Genomic DNA, 21,595 nt, shown 5'->3' with positions numbered 1-21,595 from the left:
ATACGCTTTGCTGGTGGGAATGTCAAATGGTACAACCACTTTGGAAATCGATTTGGCGCTTCCTTAAAAAGCTAGAAATAGAACTACCATACGATCCAGCAATCCCACTCCTTGGAATATATCCTAGAGAAATAAGAGCCTTTACACGAACGGATATATGCACACCCATGTTTATTGCAGCACTGTTTACAATAGCAAAAAGATGGAAGCAACCAAGGTGCCCATCAACAGATGAATGGATAAATAAATTATAGTATATTCACACAATGGAATACTACGCATCGATAAAGAACAGTGAGGAATCTGTGAAACATTTCATAACATGGAGGAACCTGGAAGGCATTATGCTGAGTGAAATTAGTCAGTTGCAAAAGGACAAATATTGTATAAGACCACAATTATAAGAACTTGAGAAATAGTTTAAACTGAGAAGAAAACATTCTTTTGTGGTTACGAGAAGGGGGAGGGAGGGAGGGTGGGAGAGAGGTATTCACTGATTTGATAGTAGATAAGAGCTACTTCAGGTGAAGGGAAAGACAACACACAATACAGGGGAGGTCAGCCCAACTGGACTAAACAAAAAGCAAAGAAGTTTCCTGAATAAACTGAATGCTTTGAAGGCCAGTGTAGCAGGGGCAGGGGTCTGGGGACCATGGTTTTAGGGAACATCTAAGACAATTGGCATAATAAAATCTATTAAGAAAACATTCTGCATCCCACTTTGAAGAGTGGCATCTGGGGTCTTAAACACTAGCAAGCAGCCATCTAAGATGCATCAATTGGTCTCAACCCACCTGGATCAAAGGAGAATGAAGAACACCAAGGACATAAGGTGATTACGAGCCCAAGAGACAGAAAGGGCCACATGAACCAGAGACTGCATCATCCTGAGACCAGAAGAACTAGATGGTGCCCAGCTACAACCGATGGCTGCCCTGACAGGGAACACAACAGAGAATCCCTGAAGGAGCAGGAGAGCAGTGGGATGCAGATCCCAAATTCTCATAAGACCAGACTTAATGGCCTGACGGAGACTAGAGGAACCTGGGTGTTCATGGCCCCTAGACCTTCTGTTGGCCCAGGACAGGAACCATTCCCGAAGCCAACTCTTCAGACATGGATTGGACTGGACAATGGGTTGGAGAGGGATGCTGGTGAGGAGTGAGCTTCTTGGATTAGGTGGACACTTGAGACTATGTTGGCATCTCCTGCCTGGAGGGGAGATGAGAGGGTGGGGGGTGGTTAGAAGCTGGTGAAATGGACACGAAAAGAGAGAGTGGAGGGAGAGAGCGGGCTGTCTCATTAGGGGGAGAGTAATTGGGAGTGTGTAGCAAGGTGTATATGGGTTTTTGTGTGAGAGACTGACTTGATGTGTAAACTTTCACTTAAAGCACAATAAAAATTATTAAAAAAAAAAAAAGATGTCAGTTCTTCCCAACTTGATCGATAGATTCAATACAAAACAATCAGTAAGCTCTTTTTGCACACTGATAAACTGATACTAAAATTTATGCAGGAAGGTAAAAGACCCAGAATAGCCAACATAATGCTAGAGAAGAACAGAGTTGGAGAACTGACATTAGCTGATTTCAAGACTTACCATAAAGTGACAGTGATTGGTGATACCGTTGACAGTGGCATTAGCAAAGGAACAAGCAGATAAGTGGTACAGAAGAGAGAGCCTAGAAATAGACTCACATGAATATAGCCCACTGACCTTTGACAAAGGAGCAAAGGCAATTCAGTGGAGAAAGGATAATCTTTTCAACATGTGGTTCGGGAACAACTGGACATCCATATGGAAAAAAATGAATCTAGATGTAGAGCTTACATCTTTCACAAAAGGGTTAGTTCCAAATGGACCATACACCTAAACATAAGATGCAAACCTACACAACTTTTAGACGATAACATAGGAGAAAATCTAGGTGACCTTGACTTTGGTAATGACTCTTTAGATACAACATCAAAAGCTTGATTCATAAAAGAGAAAAAAAAAAAAAAGATATGGTAGACTTCATTAAAATTAAAAAGTTCTGCTCTGCGAAAGACTGCGAAGAGAATAAAAAGACAAGCCACAGACTGGGAGAAAATACTTGCAAAACACATTATCAGGTAAAGGATTTGTATCCAAAAAATACAAAGAACTCTAAAACTCAGTAATAAGAAACCCAGTTACAAAACGGGAAAAAGATCTGGATAGATAGATACCTCACCAAAGAAGATATACCAAAACCAAAAACTCATTGCTGTCATGCCAATTCTGACTCATAACGACACTATAGGACAGAGTAGAACTGTCCCATAGGGTTTCCAAGGCTGCAAATCTTTACGGAAGCAGACTGCCATATCTCTCTCCCGTGGAGTGACTGGTTTGAACTGCTGATCTTATGGTTAGCAGCCAAGCGCTTTAACCAGTGTGCCACCAGAGTTCCTAAAGAAGGTATACAGACGATAAACAAGCATATGAAAAGATGCTTAACATCATATGTCATTAGGAAACTGTAAATCAAAACAACAATGAGATACCACCACACACTTATTAAGCCAAAACCCACTGCCATCGAGTCCACTCCAACTCATAGCGACCCTATAGGGCAGAGTAGAACTGCCCCACGGAGTTTCCAAGGAGCACCTGGTGGATTACAACTGCCGACCTTTTCGTTGGCAGCCGTAGCTCTACGCCAGCAGGGTTTCCGCACACCTATTAGAATGGCTAAAATCCAAAACACTGACAACATCAAATGCTGACAAGGATAAGGAGCAACCGGAAGTCTGATTCATTGCTGGTGGGAATGCGAAATGGTACAGCCACTTTGGAAAGTAGTTTGGCACTTCCTTATAAAGTTAATCATACATTTACCTACAGTTTTTTATCCCACTCTTGGAAACCCTGGTGGCGTAGTGGTTAAGTGCTACAGCTGCTAATCTAGAGGTCAGCAGTTCGAATCTGCCAGGCGCTCCTTGGAAACTCTATGGGGCAGTTCTACTCTGTCCTATAGGATCGCTATGAGTCGGAATCAACTCGACGGCACTGGGTTGATCCCACTCTTAGGCATTTACTTTATCTTCACACAAAAATTTGTACGCGGATGTTTGTAGCAGCTTAATTTGTAGTAGCCAAAAGGGAAGCAATCCAAATAGCCTTCAGCCGGTAGATGCATAAATAAACCGCGGCACAGCCACAGAAAGACCAGACCGGTTGCCGTCACGTCGACTCTGACTCATGGCGACTCCTCGTGTGTCAGAGCAAAGCTGTGCTCCAAAGGGTTTACGGTAGCTGGTTTTTCAGAAGTAGGTCACCAGGCCTTTCTTCCGAGGTGCCTCTGGGTGGATTTGAACTGCCGGCCTTTCTGTTAGTAGCTGTGTGCTTTATCCATTTGCGCTACCCAGGGAGTCCTTAGCAATATAAAGAAATGAATTACTGATTAAGTGATAACAAAATCTGTTATTCTTACACGCATTATGCTGCATGAAAGAAATCAAATCCTGAGGGCTACATACCATATGATTTCATTTTTCAAACTTTCTGGAAAAAGCAAAACACAATGGACAGAAAACAGACCAATGGTTGCCCGGGGCTGTGAGCTGGGGCAAAGGGTTGACTACAAAGAGGCATGAGGAATTTTGGGGAGATGGAGCTGTTTTGTATCTTCATTGTGGTGGTGGACACACAACTGTGTGTGTTTGCCAAACCTGTAGAGCTGTGGATTTTGTTGTATGTAGATTATACCTTAATAGTAAAAAAAAAAAAAAATTGGTTTCACCTCCCTCCCACATCTCTCTGGCCTCATTTCCTTCTGCTTCCCCTTGTTGACTCCATTTCAGGTACAGTGAGTTACTACAACTGTTCCTCAAACCAGCGGGCATGGACTGCCTCAGGGCCTTTGCACTGCCGTTCCTTCAGTCCGGAACACTCTTTCTCCACACAGCTGTGTGGCTCTGTCCCTCACCTCCTCTAAGTCTTTGCTCAGTTGTCACCTTCTTGATGGACTTATTTAAACTGAATCATTGAGTTGTGTCCCCCCAGAAGACAGAGAAGATAGGATGAAGTCCTAACTCTGGTACCAACGAATATACCCTTGTTTGAAAATAAGATCATTTAAGACATAGGGTTGCCATGAGTTGAAATTGACTGACAGCATCTAACAACAACAAGATGGAGTAGGGTGGGTCCTAATCCCATCTGAGCGGTGTCTCATCGTAGCAAGAGCTGACACGAAGGGCTAGACAGGAGGAGGACGGCCACGTGACGACGGAGCAGACGTGAGCCGAGGACCGCCATGGATCGCCGAGGGCCACCAGAAGCTGGGAGACAGGCATGGAACGGATTCTGTCCCACAGCCCTCAGGGAATCAACACGGCTGACACCCTGATTCAGACCCCCAGCCTCCAGAACACTCCTGTTCTTTAAAGGCACCCACTCTGAGGCGTTTTGTTATGGCAGCCCTATGTCCAGCATGTGTTTGTAGAATAACTGAACAAAAGTGAATGAAGGCCTGCTGGGAACCGTGCGGCTTGCCCCAGCTGGACACAGCTTCCTGTGGGGTCTCTTATTGCCCCCACCTCTGTGCCTTCCACCACCCAGAGAGAGACGGCGAGTGATGAGTGCTTGGTCCCGTCCTCACGGTCTTCGCAGCTGAGAGGTTCGGGATTTGTCCCAGGTCACACGCTAACGGGGTCCCGTCTGGAGCCTGTGTCCCTGGGTTCTGATGCCTTCCGGGGTTCCAGGCTGGGGCAGCTGGGGGAAGCCCTGGGGGCCTGCTCCCATGACGGCAGCCAAGGGGCCCTCTCCCGGTCTGCCCGCTGTGGAGCACAGGGCACAGTTTTAGCCCCTCCTGGAAGGTCCCTCTTCCTGCCACATCTCAGACTTTTCCCTAGGATGCCAGCCCCTCCCAGCTGATCTCAGAAAGTGGCTTCCAGACTGAGCCCGGCCAGAGCCAACTGGGCAGGCATCTCACGCTGTGCCGGACCCTGGCCTCCCGCTCCACCCAGTCCCAGAACCAGTGCCTCAGAGGGGGCCTGGGAGGGAGTTGGAGGGGGCTGGGCCACAGACACAGCGAGATGTGTATAGCACCCCAAACCCGTGTCACAGCCCCACGGCAGCCTGAGTTCAGTGTACAGACAAACCGGCATAAGGCGGAAAACTGTCAGAGAAGAACTCAAGTATTTTCCACTAAAACAAGTGATAGAAAAGTGGTAAGACTGCACCGTGTCAAAGATGGAAAACTTGTGAAACCTGGAAAAACAAGGCAGTCCCGTCCAGTTCTAGCTCTCACAGGTTTCACTGTATTTATAAAAACAGAAAACAACCTGAACACAGTGTTAGGCAAACATCTGCAGAAGCCGTGTCCTCAGCATGGAAGCGATACAAGACACGGCAGAGGAAGACAGGCCTGACAGCACACAAACAGGGACAACTAACTGGGTGGAAACCAAAATAACCAAAATGAAACGGCAGTTACGGAGACGTTCCTTCTGGACAAGCCCTCGGGGAGAGGGAGGGGCAGCCAGGAGCTCCCCTCTGGGGTGGTCGGAGGGTGCCGACCTGCTGTGGATGCAGGACGGTGGGCTGACCTGGGGTTCTGGGACCCGGCTGACGATACCCTCCCTGCCGTGGTTCGGCTGCGTGGCGGGTCAGCGTGCTGCCTGTCCATGGCTGGGCTGCGGTTGGCGAGCCACAGGCCACAGCGCTGGCTCTGTCCTTGCTCCCGGCAGGGCAGCCTTGTCTCTAGGCACCCCTTCCCCCACCCCACAGCCCTGACCTCACCCTGAGGTCACAATGGCTTAGCACCTACGGCACCCTCTCCAGGGCAGTGCCATGGAACTGGCACCCGATTCTGGGGATGGCACGTGTGTGTGTGTGTGCACGCACTGTGTCCCTGGTGGGCCTCAGAGCCTCCCTCCCTTCTCTGGGCCTCAGCCGTCCCCTGTAATACCAGTGGGTCCACCTTGGGCCACTTGTTTGCTGGACCTAGTCTCCTTGAGTGTGGGCTGGACCTAGTGACTTGATTCTAGTGAATAAAATACGGCAGGCAAAAGTGATGGCATGTCTCTTCTGTGATGAAGTTTCAGAAGACTGTGACTCCCCTTTTGATGGTATTCTCTATTGCCTTCTTGCTTACAATTATATTAAACTGCCATGCTGAAGGGGCCCACATGGCAAGGAACTGAGCGTGGCTTTTGGCCAATAGTAGTGAGGAACTGAGTCCTGCAACAGCCGTGTGAGTGAGCCTGGAAATAGGCCCTTACCTGGTCGAGCCTTCAGATGAGACCCCATCCCCATCTGATACCTTGGTTGCAGCCTCTTGAGAAACCCTGAGACAGAGGACCCACCTAAGCCATCCCTGGACTCCTGATGCAAGAAACTATGAGATAATAAATGTGTGTTGTTTTAAGTGCTAAGTGTTGAGGCAACTTATTATCCAGCAATAGGTAACTGATATATGCTCCTTGCCAAGGAAAGAGGACATGGTTAGGATTTTGCATGATTGTGGATTCTGGGTCTTCCCATCATACTCTGCCATGGTCCAGAGAGGGTGAGTGGCTTGCCTGAGGTTGCCCAGCTGCAGGGCAGAGCTGGGTGGAGAAGGCAGACCTGGCACTCCCAGCAAGGACCCTCGTTCCCACACCCTGCTGCTGGAGGCCTTAGGGGTTCCAGGCTTGCATGAGAAGGGGGTAGGAGGAAGCAGGTCCCTAGACCTGCTGTCAGGTCAGCTAGCTCCCTCCCTGAGTATCCCCTCTGCCCCATCCAGCCTGGGGCCAGAGGAGTCCTCCCAGCCTTGTTGTGTGGGCAGCCTCTGCATCCTGAAAATGGTCATGTGCCTGGGACAAGGGTCAAGGTGGGGAAGCTCCGGGAAGCCCCGGAGGCCATGGGGCTTTGGAGCTGGTCCTTGGGGGTTCAGATCCCAGCTCTGCCACCTGCAGGCTGTGCCCCTTTGTCAACAGGCTGACAATGCCACCTCCCAAGCCTGTCTGAAGACTTGATGCAGGGTCGGTGTCAGCCAGCACAGCTGCTGGGTTTGTGAGCACCCCACCATGTCTAAGTGCTCCTGGGAGGTGGGCATGGACATACCCTGTGCTTGTTCAGGGAGGCAGGCAGAAACACACCTTAAGGCTGTCCCTGGAGGCCGGCAGGAACACACCTCAAGTTCGTCCCAGGAGGTGGGCAGGAACACACCTGCAGCCTGGCCCAGGAAGTGGGCAAGGCTCCCAGCATGCCGCCGAGGAAAAAATGAAGGCTTGGAGGGGTGAGATGAGAATGACAAGGATGACAAGTTGGGAGCCTCACCTGGCCCCAGGTACTGCTCTGAGCACGCCACCTTGCATTTTACACTTCACCATCACCCTGCAAAGAAGCTGCTGTCCTACTTCTGAGGCTTAGAGGTAAAGTGTGTGCTGGGGTTACTCTGTAAGTGGGGCAGGGGGCTGCGTGGAACCTGGTTTTCCTGGAGACCCCAGCCTTAAGTCCTTCCATCCTCCCAGCTCCACAAAGAGGACGGCTAAAAACTGGGTCTATAAATCCATCCAGACAAGAGGGTCACGGGGAAGCTGGATCCCGAAAGCCATCAGAGTAGGTGTTTGGGGTGCACAGTCCGCTACCAATGTCCCCCTTTTTCTGAGAAGTGCCCCCATGCCTGCAGCGTGCCTCTGGCAGCCATTTTGTTGGTTGACCTTGGCCAGTGGTGTGCTGAAGCCAGTCTGAAAAGGTTTGTGGGAGCGAGTCTTAAATTCTCATTGATTCTGAGAGCTGCTGTCGAGTCAGTCCTTGACTCATGGCGGCCCCATGCACAACAGAAGCAAACACTGCTGCGTCCTGGGCCACCCCACGACTGGTTGCTGCTGGTCAGGCTGTTGTGATCACACTATTTTCACTGGCAGGTTTTTGGAAGTCAAGCGCCAGGCCGTTCTTCCTAGTCTGTCTTAGTCTGGACGCTCTGCTGAAACCCGTTCAGGTGCACTGGCCGGGAATCAAACCCGGGTCTTCTGCATGCAAAGCATACAAACTTTATTAGGTTACTTTAAAAACAAGGGTAACCAATACCCAGAACACATCTCTTCCTACTATTTGACTATCGTTTATTGTTAGCTATGCTATTGAAAGTCGGAAACACCTTGACGGCACTGGGTTTCTGGGTATTGAAACTATGTCTATGGTGTCTGTATGGTGGAAGTTCTATACAATGGTGGCCCAGTGTGCATGACTTCCCAACTCCATGTTCAGGGTTATCTTGTTGAAATTGGCCATGGTGGGAGTATTTACACCATGGAAATTGGCAAACACTACTAATTAAACCAAACCAAAGCCAAACCCGTTGCCACTGAGTCGACTCTGACTCACAGTGACCCTATTGGACAGAACAGAACTGCCCCATAGGGTTTCCAAGGAGTGGCTGGTGGATTCGAACTGCCGACCTTTTGGTTAGCAGCCCAGCCTTTAATCACTGCGCCACCAGGGCCCCATCAAGGCTTTTACATACTTTGGAGAACCAGTTGGTTGTTAACCATCTACCAGCACACCACTGCCTGACCTCCTGACCATGGCTGGTTGGAGGAGGTGGGCACCTGAACCTGAACCTGAATCAGGTTCCGCTCCTGGGAATTTGGAATTGGGGTCAGGAGTGAGGCCTTGGGGGTGAGAGTTGGCATCCCGTGGGGTTGTCTCACCCCTTCCTTAGCACTCTAGGCAGAAAGGAGGAGAGAAGGAGGAGGGTGTACGGGGGAAGCTGAGCCCAGAGAGGGACCAGCCCTGGGGGCCTTGCAGGTCCTGGCTCAGGCCTCCCCAATGCCCCTCTGGGCTTTCTGGTTCCTGGACTGTCTAACTCTTACCTGGATTACGGTAAGGCAGGTTCTCCTCAAGCAACCTTGTTTCCCCAACAGTCCACATTCTAAAGGAAGGAGAACTTTCTAGCAAGTCATGGCTGGGGAAGTGAAATGAGCTGCCTTAGAGGTCGTGAGTGTGGGTCCCTGCAGTGGTCTGGGGGGCTGAATGTAGGGGAGGGACTCTGGCATCACCCCGTGGGTGGGTGGGAGTGGATGAGCCCCCTTCTGTGGGCTGACCTGGGGGGACGGGGAGGGACCTCTACTGACACCTGGGATCAGACCCTGTCCCATCTTCCCATACTCCTCACCAAGTTTGAAAATGGAGAAACCCCTGGTGGGTCATGCCTTGCACCTGTCCCCCCACACAGGCTCCCAGACCACCTGGGTGGCTCTTCCTCCTCCCACAGCCTGGGAGCCAGTAGTCTCACCTCCCTGGGACTGGGATGGCACTCATACAGGCCCAGGGACCCCCTGGGGCACACATGGGTGGGTGGTGGAGCCAGGGCTCCAGGCCAGGACCATGGCCAGCTGCCCCCATCCTGTGCCCAGGGTGAGGATCAGCCCAAGGACCATCTTCCTCCCCTATCCTGGGCTACCAGCCCCCACTCTGCCTGGGATTTTCATGGGTCTGGCCCGCCTGCCTCCCCGTCCCCAGCTCTGAGACCTGTCCCTCCTCCCTCTCCAGGTCCTTCTGTCCGGCAGAGCCGCCCCGGGGGCCCTCGGGGCCGCGCCCGCACCTCCTCGCGCCGCCGGCAGATGGCACTGCGGGTCCAGGCAGGAGCTGCGTGGCGGGAGGGTCGAGCGCGGGTATGGGCGGGAGGCCTGGCAGAGGGGGCTACCCGCCCCCGCGTGCTCCTAGAGTACCGCCTCTCACAGACTGAGAGGCAGAGGGGGCGTCGTGGAAAGGGGTCTGAATTCCACCGCCTGAGGCACCTGGGAAGGAGCCCTGGTGGTGCAGTGGTTAAGCGCTCCACTGCCAAATGAAACGTCAGCAGTTCAAACCCACCAATTGCTCCAAGGGAGAAAGATGTGGCAGTCCGCTCTCCTAAAGATTACAGCCTTGGAAACCCCATGAGGCAGTTCTACTCTGTCCTACAGGGGCGCTATGAGTCGGAATCCAGTTCGGCAGTGGGTTTAGTTTTTCGGGTTAGGCACCAGGGACGAACCTGGGATGGGGAACCACCACCCATGGGAAGGCAGAGGTATGGGGGCCCTCTGGCCGGCCCCACTTCCACACCTTTGGATGGTCTTCTCAAGTTTCTCCTGCTTCTGCTGGGTCCTTACTGTTTTAAAGGGAAGGGGTCTGACCCAGGGCCAGCCCTTGTCCTCCTGCTCCTCCAACTCCCCGTTCCACCTCCAGCCACCTTAGCCCACTGAGGCTTTGTTTGTGCACTGTTGTCCCTCTGGAATGCCCCCACCTTTGATTTTCCTAAAGAGACTCCTTCACTCTTCTATTTACCTTTGGAGACCCCCAGCCTATGGCACCTCCTCTGTGAAGCCCTCCCAGATTTCTCAGGACAGAGACTAGCTGCCTCTTCTGGGCTCCATTAGTGTGTATTCCTGCTTTGAGTCAACAAGAACTGGCAGAGCACCTGGCCTGTGCTGGATCCATCTGGTGGCAGGGTGGTAGCATCTGCTGTGTTGATGGAGGGGGCCAGGTGAGCCCCTGTGCCCCCCCTGGCTCCCACCACCAGCTCCCCAGCTGCTGCCCCCATTCCTCTTGCTTCTCTGACCCCTCCAAGGCCTCACCCACGGAGCATCCTTTCCCAGGGCACATGGCCCCGTCTGACCAGCTGACATTCTGAGGGGCCTCCACTTCATGCCGGCATCTAAAACCAGTGAACAAGGCCACCCTGTCCCAAGGGGCTGAGCAGGGGTTCCACCTGGAGCTTTAGAGTCGGAGCTGTTCTCTCGTGAGGACTCTGGCCCCAGCCTTTCTGGGTGTCCCTACTCACTGCCCTTGTCTGTGTACTAGGATGGAACGGGACCTCCTGTGGGCGGAGGGGGGCTGGTGAGAGCACCTGGCTGACTGCCCACACCGCCCCAGCCCCTGGAGTCACTCCCCATTTCTACCAGCCTGCCTGACTCGCTCTCTGCTCTGCCAACCCTCCCTTCCCCTCCACTGCCTCCTTACTCCATGCATGTCACTGCTTCCAGAAGTTTCTCTGACACCCCAAGGCCCCTGGTTCACAGCACCTGAGGAGGTGGGGATCTGGGTCCCTCTCTCTGCTGAGTTCTAAATGCCCGCTGGTGATAAGCAGACTGGCCCCTTTCAGGGCTGCCCAGGGTGGGGTCCTGGCCCATGGCTCTGGGCCTCTGGGGGTAGGGTGAGGTGGGGTGGTGTGGTCTGGCAGGGCCAGCAGCCGGGTCCCTGAGTTGCCAACAGGTGCGCTAACCTAGGCTTCCAAGGCTCCCCCTCCTACACACCCCCTCCTAATCTTCCACAGAAAAAAGAGGAAAAACAGAAAAAAGAAAAAGGTTTTCTCCTCCGCTTTCTGAAAATGAGATTTTAAAAATAACTCAGAGGCGGTGGCCGGGCCAAGAGGGGATTATCCTGGAGAGCCGTGGAGCTGGTGGGCGGTCAGTCAGCAGGCCGCTTCCCCCTCCCTCAGCAGCACCTTCAGGCCTGCAGCCCTTGAGGCCCCCTCTGCCTGAACCCCCTTCTTACCCCTCTAGGAAGCGGTGGTGGGCTCGTCCCTCCTGATAGGGGAGGCAGGAAAAGAGGGGGGCTGATGCAGAGGAGGGCATGCCAAGGGTGGCGGAGGGGGAGGAATGTTTGGGTGACAATGAAGACCCCAAGCTGGAGAAGGTCTCTGGCCCCTGCCCATCTCCCAGTCTCGCCTGGTGCCCTTGCCCCTTCTCCCGGTTCACAGCTCGTCAGTCTCCTGGGTGGCTTCCTGTTTCTCGAGGGTACTGTGATTTTTCCTGCCCCAGGGCCTTCCCACGTGCAGTTTCTCAGACTCTTCACCAGCAGACCCTCCCTACCCTCGGCTTCCCTGTCGTTCCCCAGAGGTCGTTCCACACTCCCCCCGCCCCCACCACTGCCACAGCTGCCTTCTCAGTCCTTATCACAATTGGTATTTCTTTACCGATTGATTCACTTGTCTGTCTGTCTTCTCTCCAGCTACACTGTTAGTGCCCTGAGGGTGAATGGCAGGCTGGGTGGCAAGTGCTCTTGGCCCCGCTCTCGGCCCCACATACCCTGGGCTCTTAACTGTTTCCCATGGCTAGCCTCCGTTTCCTTGCCTGAGGCCCTCTCTGACAGGGAACTGGCTCTCCTAGGAGGGGCCCTCAATCCATGACTGATGGGCCTGGTGGGTAGTAACTCAGCCCCTCTGCCCTGGGTCCAGCACAGGCCCCTGGCTGCCCCAGTGGCTGGCAGAGCTCACTTGCCTGACAACGCCCTTGACCTGACTCTTTCCCACCGGCTTCACCTCCTTCCCTCCGCCATCAGTGTTTCCTGGGGTCACTTCCCAAATGAACTCTAGCCTTCAATTCCTTGTCTCAGGGTCTGTGTGGTCAGCTGAATAATGGGCCCCCAAAGACAAACACATGCTGATGCCTGGAACTTGAGAACGTGACCTTATATGGCAAAACCAGACTCTGCAGATAGGACTAAATTGAGGATTCTGAGATAGAGGGGTTGTTCTGGACTGAGTGGTGTTGCAAGCGGGTGTGGGGGGTACGGACTGCACTGGGTGACACTGTCAGAGGGTGCCACCACAATGACCCCAGGGCCCGAGGTGGTGGAGTAGTGGCACGACCGGCTGGGTGAGGTACTGTCAAAGAGAGTCTCACCCACCAGTCAGGATGTGGGTGGCCAGGCACGGCGCCTGCCTGCCAATGGGCAGAAAGGAGGGCCTCCGCCTAGGCCAATGGGAGAGGGGAGGAGCCGTGGGGGCGGGGCCGGGGCAGGGCCATGTGACCGGCGTTCCGCCCCATGCGGGGTGGGGTGGGGTGGGCTGGGGTGGGCTGGGGCGGGGCGGGGCGGGGCTGCTCAGCCCACGGGGTTCACCCATGACACCAACCTAGAGACACCGCTGCCTGGATTATCCAGTTGGCCCTAAACACCATCACATGTATCCTTGTTAGAGGGAGACCTGACACAGAAGAGCAGACGGTAAGGTAGCCATGAAGGCAGAGATTGAGTGATGTGGCCACAAGCCAAGGAACACCTGGAGCACCAGAGGCTGGAAGAGGCAAGGATGCCCCCAGAGCCTCTGGCTTCCAAAACTGAGAGAGTAAATTTTTGCTGTCTTAAGCTGCCACTTCTGTGGTCATTTGTTATAGTGGTCACAGGAAACTATGCAGTCAGCTTCCGGGGGAGCCCAAAGACTCACTGAATCTTAGTCATTGTGGGTGACTGACTGTTGTCCCACAGACGATGGGCACATGCTGTCCTGGTTGTGGACATTTCCAGCCTCCCCTGCAGCAAAGGAACCAAGTGACTAACTCTCCCCCTTGGAGTTTGAGAGGAAGTGGGTTGTGGGACTCCTTCTCACACACTTAAAGGGGCAGTGCCAGCCCACGGTCACCTCCTACCCCACTTTCCACAGACAGGATGCTGATGTAATGACGGGATTCTGATGTATCGCACCCTGCAGATGAGGATGGAGCATGGAACCACACGTGGAAAGAGCCTGCATCACTGAGTGTCTTGGTGGAGCAGAGCTGCCCTCGCAGCCTGGAGAGGTTGGATGTTACATAAGGACACACCTGATACACAGGACACACCCTAGGGAGCACAAAGTCACATGTGGAAGAAGCCTAGGTCCCTGAGTGTCTCAGTGGAGCAGAGCTGCCCTTAAAGCCTGGAGAGGATGGATGTTACGTGAGGACACACCTGTTACAGGAGGACACACCTTAGGGAGCATGGAGCCACACGTGGAAGGAGCCTGGGTCCCTGAGTGGCTCAGTGGAGCAGAGCTGGAGAGGCTAGACTGTTACATGTACGAGGGTGTTGAGAGACACGCTGTAGAGGGTTCTGGCCCCCAGCCCATTGGAGGGTCTTCAACCACAAGACCTAGTCTGGGGTGCTGAAAAGCCAGCCTTGTGCAGAAGGGGGGGGGGGATTCTTTATGACTAGGTTTTATTCCACCTTTGTTACACTGTATCATTCCTCCGAAACTGTTGGTTTCTTATTAACTTCAACCCCCTTGGCTTCAAGTTGATTGCAACTCACAGAAACCTTACAGGACAGAGTAGAACTACCCTGTGGGGTTTCCAAGGCTGTAACCGAGTCCATGGCACTGGGAATCTTTATGGAAGCAGACTGCCATATCTTTCTCCCACAAAGTGGCTGGTGGGTTTGAACTACCGACTTTTCAGTTAGCACCTGAGTGTTTAACCACTGTACCGTCAGAGCTCCTTTATTTAAGTTCGGGGGGCTGTTTTAGCCCAACTTCTAATCGGCTCTACTCTCCCCCAGCCTGCTCTCTCTCCTCCCAGCAGCACTGTCCATGAGTCAGAGCGGGCTGTCTAACAAGTAAGCCCGAATGCCTAATGGATCACACAGCACGGGGTATGTTTCCTGCTCACGTAACATCCACGGGTGGGAGGGCCTCCTCTTCAGGGACCCAGGGCCCAGGCTGGAAGCAGACATGGTTCTGTCCGCAGGGCTTTCTGGCCCTGAGCCGCTGGCACGCTGTTGGTGTTGGGGAGCAATGCCTCCCCCAGAAGCCTGCCTGGGGGTCAGGGTGAGCAAGGAGGCTCAGCCTGGGTAGACAACGCTGAGCTTGTCTTACAGCCTCCAAACCCCCGACTGGAGGGGCTTCTGCTGTCCACAGCCCGGGGTGGACAACACCGAGCTGTCCTACAGCCTCCGAGCCCCGGCTGTCCACAGTCACCGCTCCATAAACTGCCCTTCACTGATTTCTTCCTTCTCATGTCCCTACTACCCATAGGTGCTCAGCCTGATTTTGGGGAACCCAAACATACACGTGTTCTTTGAGGCCAGGAGCTTGGCCTGACCTGCCTCACGGGGACTGGGTGGGGGGTGCTGCTGACTGGCCTCCCTGGGCCCTGGGACGCCCCATGGTAGGGACACCAGGCCATGGGGGCTGGGACACAGCCTTGACTGCCCCATGGACAGCTGCAGGGTGGGGAAGGTGAACCTGAGTGAAGGGAGAGGGGCCACAGGGACGATACACCTGGGCCAGTGGTGGAACGAGCTGGAGGTCTGAGTGCTGGGTGGAGTCATGCTGGTCCCTGAGTGGGGGCAGGGTGAGAAGACTGCTGACTCGGGGAGTTTGGTGTCCTGTGGGTGCTGGGTGCAGTGATCAGGGCCGATGGGGAGGTGGCCCGAGAAGAGCCACTGCAGGCCAGGTGGCCAAGTAAGCTGAGGGGTGCTGAGCCCGCACCCCGACCCAGCCCCAGCCCACTTCCAGTGGGCCCCTTTAAACGCAGGGTTCTCTCCTCCAGGAGCCCCGCCCCATCTCCCTGGCAGCCAGGTAAACAGGAGACTGACCCCTAGGCTGCTGCCATGGCTTCCCCCTGTGCTGGGGACTCCAGCCCGCCTGGTCTGCCCCCTCCTCCTGCAGCCACCCCAGGTGAGGCTCTAGGGGCAGGAGAGAGATGCAGGGGGAGGTGGCAGTCTGCTGGGGGGGAGCTGGCTTTCCACCTGCAGCCTGGGGACTCCCGGGCCTGGAGCTGAGGTCCCTTCCAGAGCGTATTGCCCCACCTACCCTGTCTGAATCTCAGGTCCTCAGTCTGTACCACCACTGCCCCTGCCCAGCCACATCCTGGTCACTGACCCGCTCGCTCTCCATCTCTTCTCCTGTCTCCACAATTGGTCCTGTCTTCCCAGACCCTGACCTCTCAGTCCCTCTGAGGGTCTTGTCCTCCCGCACCTCAGTCCTGGCTCCTAGGCCATGCCCTTCGGGGTGTCAGTACCCTAAACTGCAGCCCCTCCCTGAGGACATCTTGGGGTTCTCCCACCAGCTCCCACACTCCCTCTTGAGGCCAGACCCCAACTCTCCTGGGAGCTTCTGGCTCCTTGCTCCTGCCCACCTCCCTGCCCCCTCCCACCGCTCCTGCTACAGGCTCTGCCATGTGGTCCTCACGCCCTGGGTGCCCTTCCCCTCCCTGTCCTCTGGCAAGCTCCCAGCCCCATGCCTACTGTGCGTCTGTGCCAGGTGGCTGATGGTCCTACTTCAGATTCTGGCCTGCGGGCTCAGGGCTCAGGGTGCTGGCACCCTCCCATGTCTCCTCTGTACAGTCCCTCTCTCTCCTAGCAACAACCTCAGGCCTCCTCCCTCCCCAAGCCCTCGCCCTCCTCCCTCGCCTCCTGCTCAGCGCTGACCTGGCTCCCTCTTCCACTGAAGACCAGGAGTCAATCGCCGTAAGAGAACTCCCCAGGTTCCCAACAGCCAGGGGCCCCTACCTGCACCTGCACCCATGTGCTCTCTTCTCCTCCAGCCGCTGCCCATCATCCTGCTCGTCCCATCCCTTCCTCCCACTCAGAGTCATCATCCCACAACTCCCCATCTCCCTCTGCCCCCGTGAGATCTTCCTCCTCACTAGATTATCCTCTCAACGTGAACACGCCACTGCGGATCCTGCCTTCAGCAGCATCCGGCTGTTTAGCCCATCTCTTGACCCCACTTCTCTGCTTCTCATTTAGAGCAAAACTCCTCAAAAAGGTTATTTATACTTGCTGCCTCCCAACCTTTTCCTCCCATTTGCTCTTGAAGCCACGCTAATCAGCCTTTCGCCTGCAGCACTTCACTACAACAATGGCCCCGGTCAAGGTCACCAGTGGCCTCATGCTGCCAAGGCTGAGGTCAGTGCTCAGGCCCCATATGGCATGACTCAGCATCTCCCCCTCTTCCCCATGTGGCTCCCAGAGAGAAGCACATTTGCTGAATGAATGAGAGAACGAAAGAGTGAAGGGATGCCACCTGAATCAAAGTCCCAGAGCTGGACGCTGGGGCCCTGGTAGGATGTCGTCCATGGAGCAGGCACCTGGGCTGCCTTCCTGGGGCCATGCGTGGGCTTCAAGGTGGCCATGACCCCCAGCCAGGGGACAAGTGCTTTGTTCGTACACACAAGATTCTCTGGAGACCAGGTCCTTGGGTTCCACCAGACCCTCCCCGGGGATCCACATGTGACCGGCACAGGCCCTGGGACAGAGATCTGGAGATTTTCCATTTTTCTTGGAACCCGTCCTTGGGAGTCCAACAGAGCCCCAACCAAACTCCCCCTCCAACCTGGTCTCCCTGCTACAGGGCTGCTCCTGCCCCTGGGTCCCAGGGTAATGGCGTCCTGGTCGGGAACTGGGCTGCCATCCAACTCCTTCACACCTCATCCAAGCCCTGGTGACTCGCTCCTCACCCTAGGGAGGCAGGGTCTTCTCCATCCTCACTTCCTCCTGACCTCCAGGCTGGACCCCCAAAGTGTGTTCTTTGCACAGTGGCCACAATAAACTTCCACCAAGAGTCTGACCATGCCATTCCTGCTCAGAACATCACTCCTGTCCTGAACATTACCACCACGGGATGTATCCAACATCCTGGCTTGGCTTGTGGGGTCCCGCATGGTCAGTCTGGCCAAACAATCCAGTTTCCTCCAGTGGGGAACTTTCTGCCCAAATAACATTTAGTGGCTTATACTCTTCCTTACACTTGGGGACATTTCTGCCCTCCAATCCTTTGTCGGTGCTGTTCCCTCAGGAATGCCGGCTCCTACCGCCCCTTTTGTCCACCAGCCCCCCTCCATCAACCTCCCTGACCCTGCTCTCAGGCTTGCCTCTCAAGGCTTAGCCAGGTGGCACCTTCCAGAAGCTTCTCCTACCTCTCTGCATGGGAGAGCACCCCGCCAGTTGCGAGGCCTAGCTCTGAGGCCCTCCAAGGCCCACGCTGTCCCCACCCTCCCGCAGGTGCCGCTGCCCCCCAGGAGCCCCCATTCCCGGACATCTACGGCGGGGACGCACAGCTCTGGGAGGCACACTTCCGGGGCATCGGGCGCGCCTACCGCGCGCTGGGCAAGGAGGACGACTTTGCCATCCGCGTGCTCACGGAGGACTTCACTCTACCCTTCCCGTTCGCCTGGCCGCCCGGCCCCGACCCAGCCCACGGGCCGCTCTTCTATGACCCGCACGACCGCACGGGCTTCGACTTCCTGCTGCGCGGCCCGGACGCGCCGCCCCCCGCGCTGCTGCGGCCCCTGCACAACACGGCGCAGGCGGCCCTGCGCAAGCGGCGCCTGGAGAGGCTGGCGCTGAGCTACGCGAGCGCGGGCGCCCCGCGGCCCGGCCTGGTCCTGCTGGCGCCCGGCCCCGCGGGCCCCGAGCCCGTCGGGCCCCCCGCCGGCGCCCCCCGGCTGGCCTAGCCCCTGGCCGATGGGACCGCTAATAAAGAGCTCCTCTGCTTCGCCCGCCCGAGGCTCTGTGCGCCACACGCCTGAGCAGGCACCTGGGTCCGGCTGGGCTCTGCGGGGAGGGCGGGAAGGGGACTGGGCGCCATCCCAGCTCGGACCCTAGGCCCGGCCAGGTGGCATATCCACAAGGGTCGCAAAGTGTCCCGAATGAATGCAAGAGTGAAATGGCAGTCGAGGCCAGATGGCCTGGTGGGAGAGCGGATGTCGGAGGGGGGAGGATGGAGGTCACGTGCGTGGGCCGGGCCCTCAGGCAGTCGGTGCCCATCAGCCCTTTGAGGTGGTGTTAGCGTCCCCATTCCACAGATGACGTCATTGAGGCCCCAGCTCCTTCAAGGATTTCCTGTGTGTCTGATGCCAAGGTCAGGGATTTTCCAGTTTTTCCATACAGACTGCGTCAGTTTCAGGGGGACACAGGGTAGATGGGGGGGGCCTCAGGCAATGGAGCAGAGAGACAGGAAAGGCTGGGAAAGGTCCACCAAAGAGGGGACTGTCTGCAGAGCTGCTGTCCTTGCCTCAGAAGGAGGTGCACCTCCAGGCTGGGCCCGGAACGTTTGTGAGCTGGGAGGGGCCACTGGTGAGCAGGCCTGTATCTGGGTGTGTGTCCCGCTGCAGGGGACAAGCCCTGGGCAGAGTCCTGTCCCTGCTGGGGGCTGGTGGCCAGGCAGAGCCACGCAGGACCCAGTGCTTCCTCCTCTGTGGCTCCCGGGGGGCGCTCGCCCAGGCCCGGGCTTCCTCTGCTTGGGGGCTGGATTCCAGGTGTGCAGTGGGTGCAGGGGTGTCCACGCTTGAGTGCACACGGAATCCAATCAGCTTTTTTCCTTCTAATCTAGGAGTTATTTATAGCTTCCAGTCACAGGGAGAAAAGGTTTTTCCAAACCCTTCCTGGGTTTTTCGTGGACAGCCAGGAACTGTGACAGGGAGTGCTCGTCTCTGGAGAAGAAGGCCTTGGGGGTCTGGGACAGGGGTCTCCAACTACGCCCCTCCTCCAGCTGCCACCCTAAGCCTCCCCACCCCCGCCCACCCCAGGCTCCTTCCCACCCTCCATTGTCTTGTCTCTGAGTTCCTGGATCTTGGCTAACAGTTACATTGTGACACTATTCAGGCACTGGAGTGGGGACTGAGTGGCCGCAGTAACAACGTGTGCCTCGTAGATTGTATACGTTAATTGCTTGGGTTTCTGCAGAAGCAGTTCCTAAGCAGGGATTCCAGTGCATCCCGGGAAACACTGCCCTGGCCCTGAGGAAGCGCGGGAGGGAGGGAAGGAAGCCAGCACCCGCTGTGATAGAGAGCAAGTTACTCTGGGCAACTGGAGGTCAGTCTCACTCCCCCGGGAGACGGCCTGGAGCGTGCCTCGGCTGTCCCACTGTGGGATTTCATCCCTGACTCCTGCCGTCACTGGGTGGAGGGCTTCCAGGGGCGTGAATTCTGCGGCAGTCAGCTTGCCCTGTGGGGGGACAGAGGACGCACCCCGACTCAAACACACCAGCAGAAATGCAGAGTGACCGCTGAGGAACTTTTATAACAATTTAACAATACTTTTATGACTGTAGAGCGTAATAGTAAAAACTTGGGGTTTATATTTTGTGTTTTTTAAAACTTCATTTTCCTAGAAATTTATTTTTAACGGAGTCTGCAAAGGTACGGGTCTGTGACAGGTTGGATATAAAATCTCTGGTGTCTTGCCACTAGTCGGAGAAGCACTGGTCTAAAGGAACACAGACCCCAAATGGAAAATCGGATAAACACTACAAACCAGCAGCAAATGCCATGAAGGCAACGAAAAGGAGGCAGGAGCAGACCCTATTTCAAAGAGGTGGTCAGGAAGGGCTTCTCGGAGGAGTGGTGTTTAAGCTAAAGCTGGAAGGAGGAAGAGGAGCTGGCTGCATGGGTACTGGGGGAAGGGTATTCCAGGCAGAGGGAACAGCCTGTGCCCAGCCTGGCAAGGAATAGCACTTCAAGGATCACAGGACCTGAACCAGGGGCTGTGGGACCAGGGAACCGTGACCCTGCTCAGTGTCCTTTAGATGAGGGCCTGAACACTCCCTCCCAGCCTCAGCATCATCACATGGGAGAATCCTGTACCCTCCCGTTGCCCTTTTTTTCTTGGCTGCCAGGATGCTCAGAGCACATTAGTGCTCAGTGGCTTTAACTTTGCTCAGGCACTGTCTTCTGGGGCAGTTTTCTCCTGATCTCCTCTGGCTGCCTGGCGTTTTAGGATGCCGGGGCTATAGTTATAAGACCGATGCTTCACATTATTTTTGGAAATCGGAGGGAAACACCGTCTTTTTCAAGTCACAGATCTTGGATCTGGGTGTCAACACTTTGCCCCCGCCTTCCTCCCTCTGACTTGCCAGAAGACTGACAGCTGTCAGAACAAAGCCTGGTGGTCCTGTCTGATGATCCTGTCTGCTGTGCCTGGCGCTGTGACGTGGAGCTTCGGTGCCCGCTGGGTGAGTGGGGCCTGTAGCACAGGCTGATGGGGGTGGGGGTGGGGGGCTGTGCTGACTCTGCCAACCTCAACCAATGGTTTAGGGACTTGGGGTCCTCATCCATTCACAGGAACACACAGTGTCTCCTCATGGGTTGCTGGGGTGACTGTGAGATATTGGCGGTCAGGCCCCTGGGCCTGGCCTGTGCAAGGCAAGAGCCACACAGTGAGGGAGCTGGCACTGCCATTGCTGTGATTGTCCCCTCCCTCCTTCATGTGCCGCCTGGCCTAGGCTAGTTTCACGCAGCCCCAGGCCACCCTTGGGCTCAGGTCAACGGGCTCGTGCCTGTTGGAGTCCTGGTTCCTTCTCTCCAAGGCACCATCACTGCGTCTCTGGAAGGAAAGTCAAAGGTGGGGCTGCCTGCGGACTTCCGGAGAGGGTGCAAGGAAGCGTTTGCCTCAGGCCTGCCCGACTCTGCTGCAGGTGCAGCGGCTGCAACTTGTCTCCTTGTCTTAGCCCAGGGCTGACCACCCCTGGCCCGGAGAGCAGAGTCTCGCCCCCGGCTCCTTCTGTCCTCCCTGGAGCCAGGGCTGGCTGCTGTCTCCCTGCGAGGCTCCACAACCGCTTTCTATCCATTTGCCTGCAGGTTCTCAGGCAGGTGGGTGACCTGCTGTCGGCCTCGGCCTCCCAGTTCCTGAACCATGATTACATGTAATACTTGCTCAGTTAACAACGTATGAGGGTGTGGATGTTAAAAAAAAAAAACAAAAAATCTACCCGGGATATAATCTCACCGAGCAGAGCAGAGGGCCTGGACCTCCTGGGGTGCCGCCTTCAGTCCTGGGAGTAGGCTGAGCCTGGCAGGGAGGGTGGGAGCGTGGGATGTCCACTCAGAACTGGAGGCTGGGCTCTCTTGACTTCATAGGCGAGCGTGGATTTTCTCAGGGAGAGGAGGCAGCTTCCTGCCC

At 55.5% G+C, this 21,595-nt stretch overlaps 2 protein-coding genes across 2 annotated transcripts in view; one reads left to right on the top strand and one right to left on the bottom strand.

Moving 5' to 3' along the window:
• LOC126059081 (maestro heat-like repeat family member 5) overlaps positions 1-8,649 on the bottom strand; it is a 70,789-nt gene extending 62,140 nt beyond the window's left edge. Inside the window, exons 1-3 of the mRNA XM_049854615.1 lie at positions 8,540-8,649; positions 4,962-5,022; positions 4,670-4,806 (exon numbers count right to left, since the gene is read on the bottom strand). Coding sequence (XP_049710572.1) covers positions 4,670-4,806; positions 4,962-5,022; positions 8,540-8,649 — 308 coding nt within the window. The remainder of the gene's footprint in view (positions 1-4,669; positions 4,807-4,961; positions 5,023-8,539) is intronic.
• A 6,655-nt stretch (positions 8,650-15,304) lies between these two features.
• C15H8orf90 (chromosome 15 C8orf90 homolog) lies at positions 15,305-21,342 on the top strand. The gene is given in 7 exon segments (XM_049854614.1): positions 15,305-15,381; positions 17,697-18,066; positions 18,068-18,237; positions 18,811-18,961; positions 20,553-20,648; positions 20,957-21,037; positions 21,274-21,342. Coding segments are annotated over 7 exon segments (1,014 nt in total).
• The last annotated feature ends 253 nt before the right edge of the window (positions 21,343-21,595 follow it).

This window comes from Elephas maximus, chromosome 15, assembly GCF_024166365.1.
Source record: "Elephas maximus indicus isolate mEleMax1 chromosome 15, mEleMax1 primary haplotype, whole genome shotgun sequence".
NCBI classification, from domain to species: Eukaryota; Metazoa; Chordata; class Mammalia; order Proboscidea; family Elephantidae; genus Elephas; species Elephas maximus.
The sequence above is the reverse complement of the archived record's forward strand: the minus strand, read 5'-3'. Positions and strand labels throughout refer to the sequence as shown.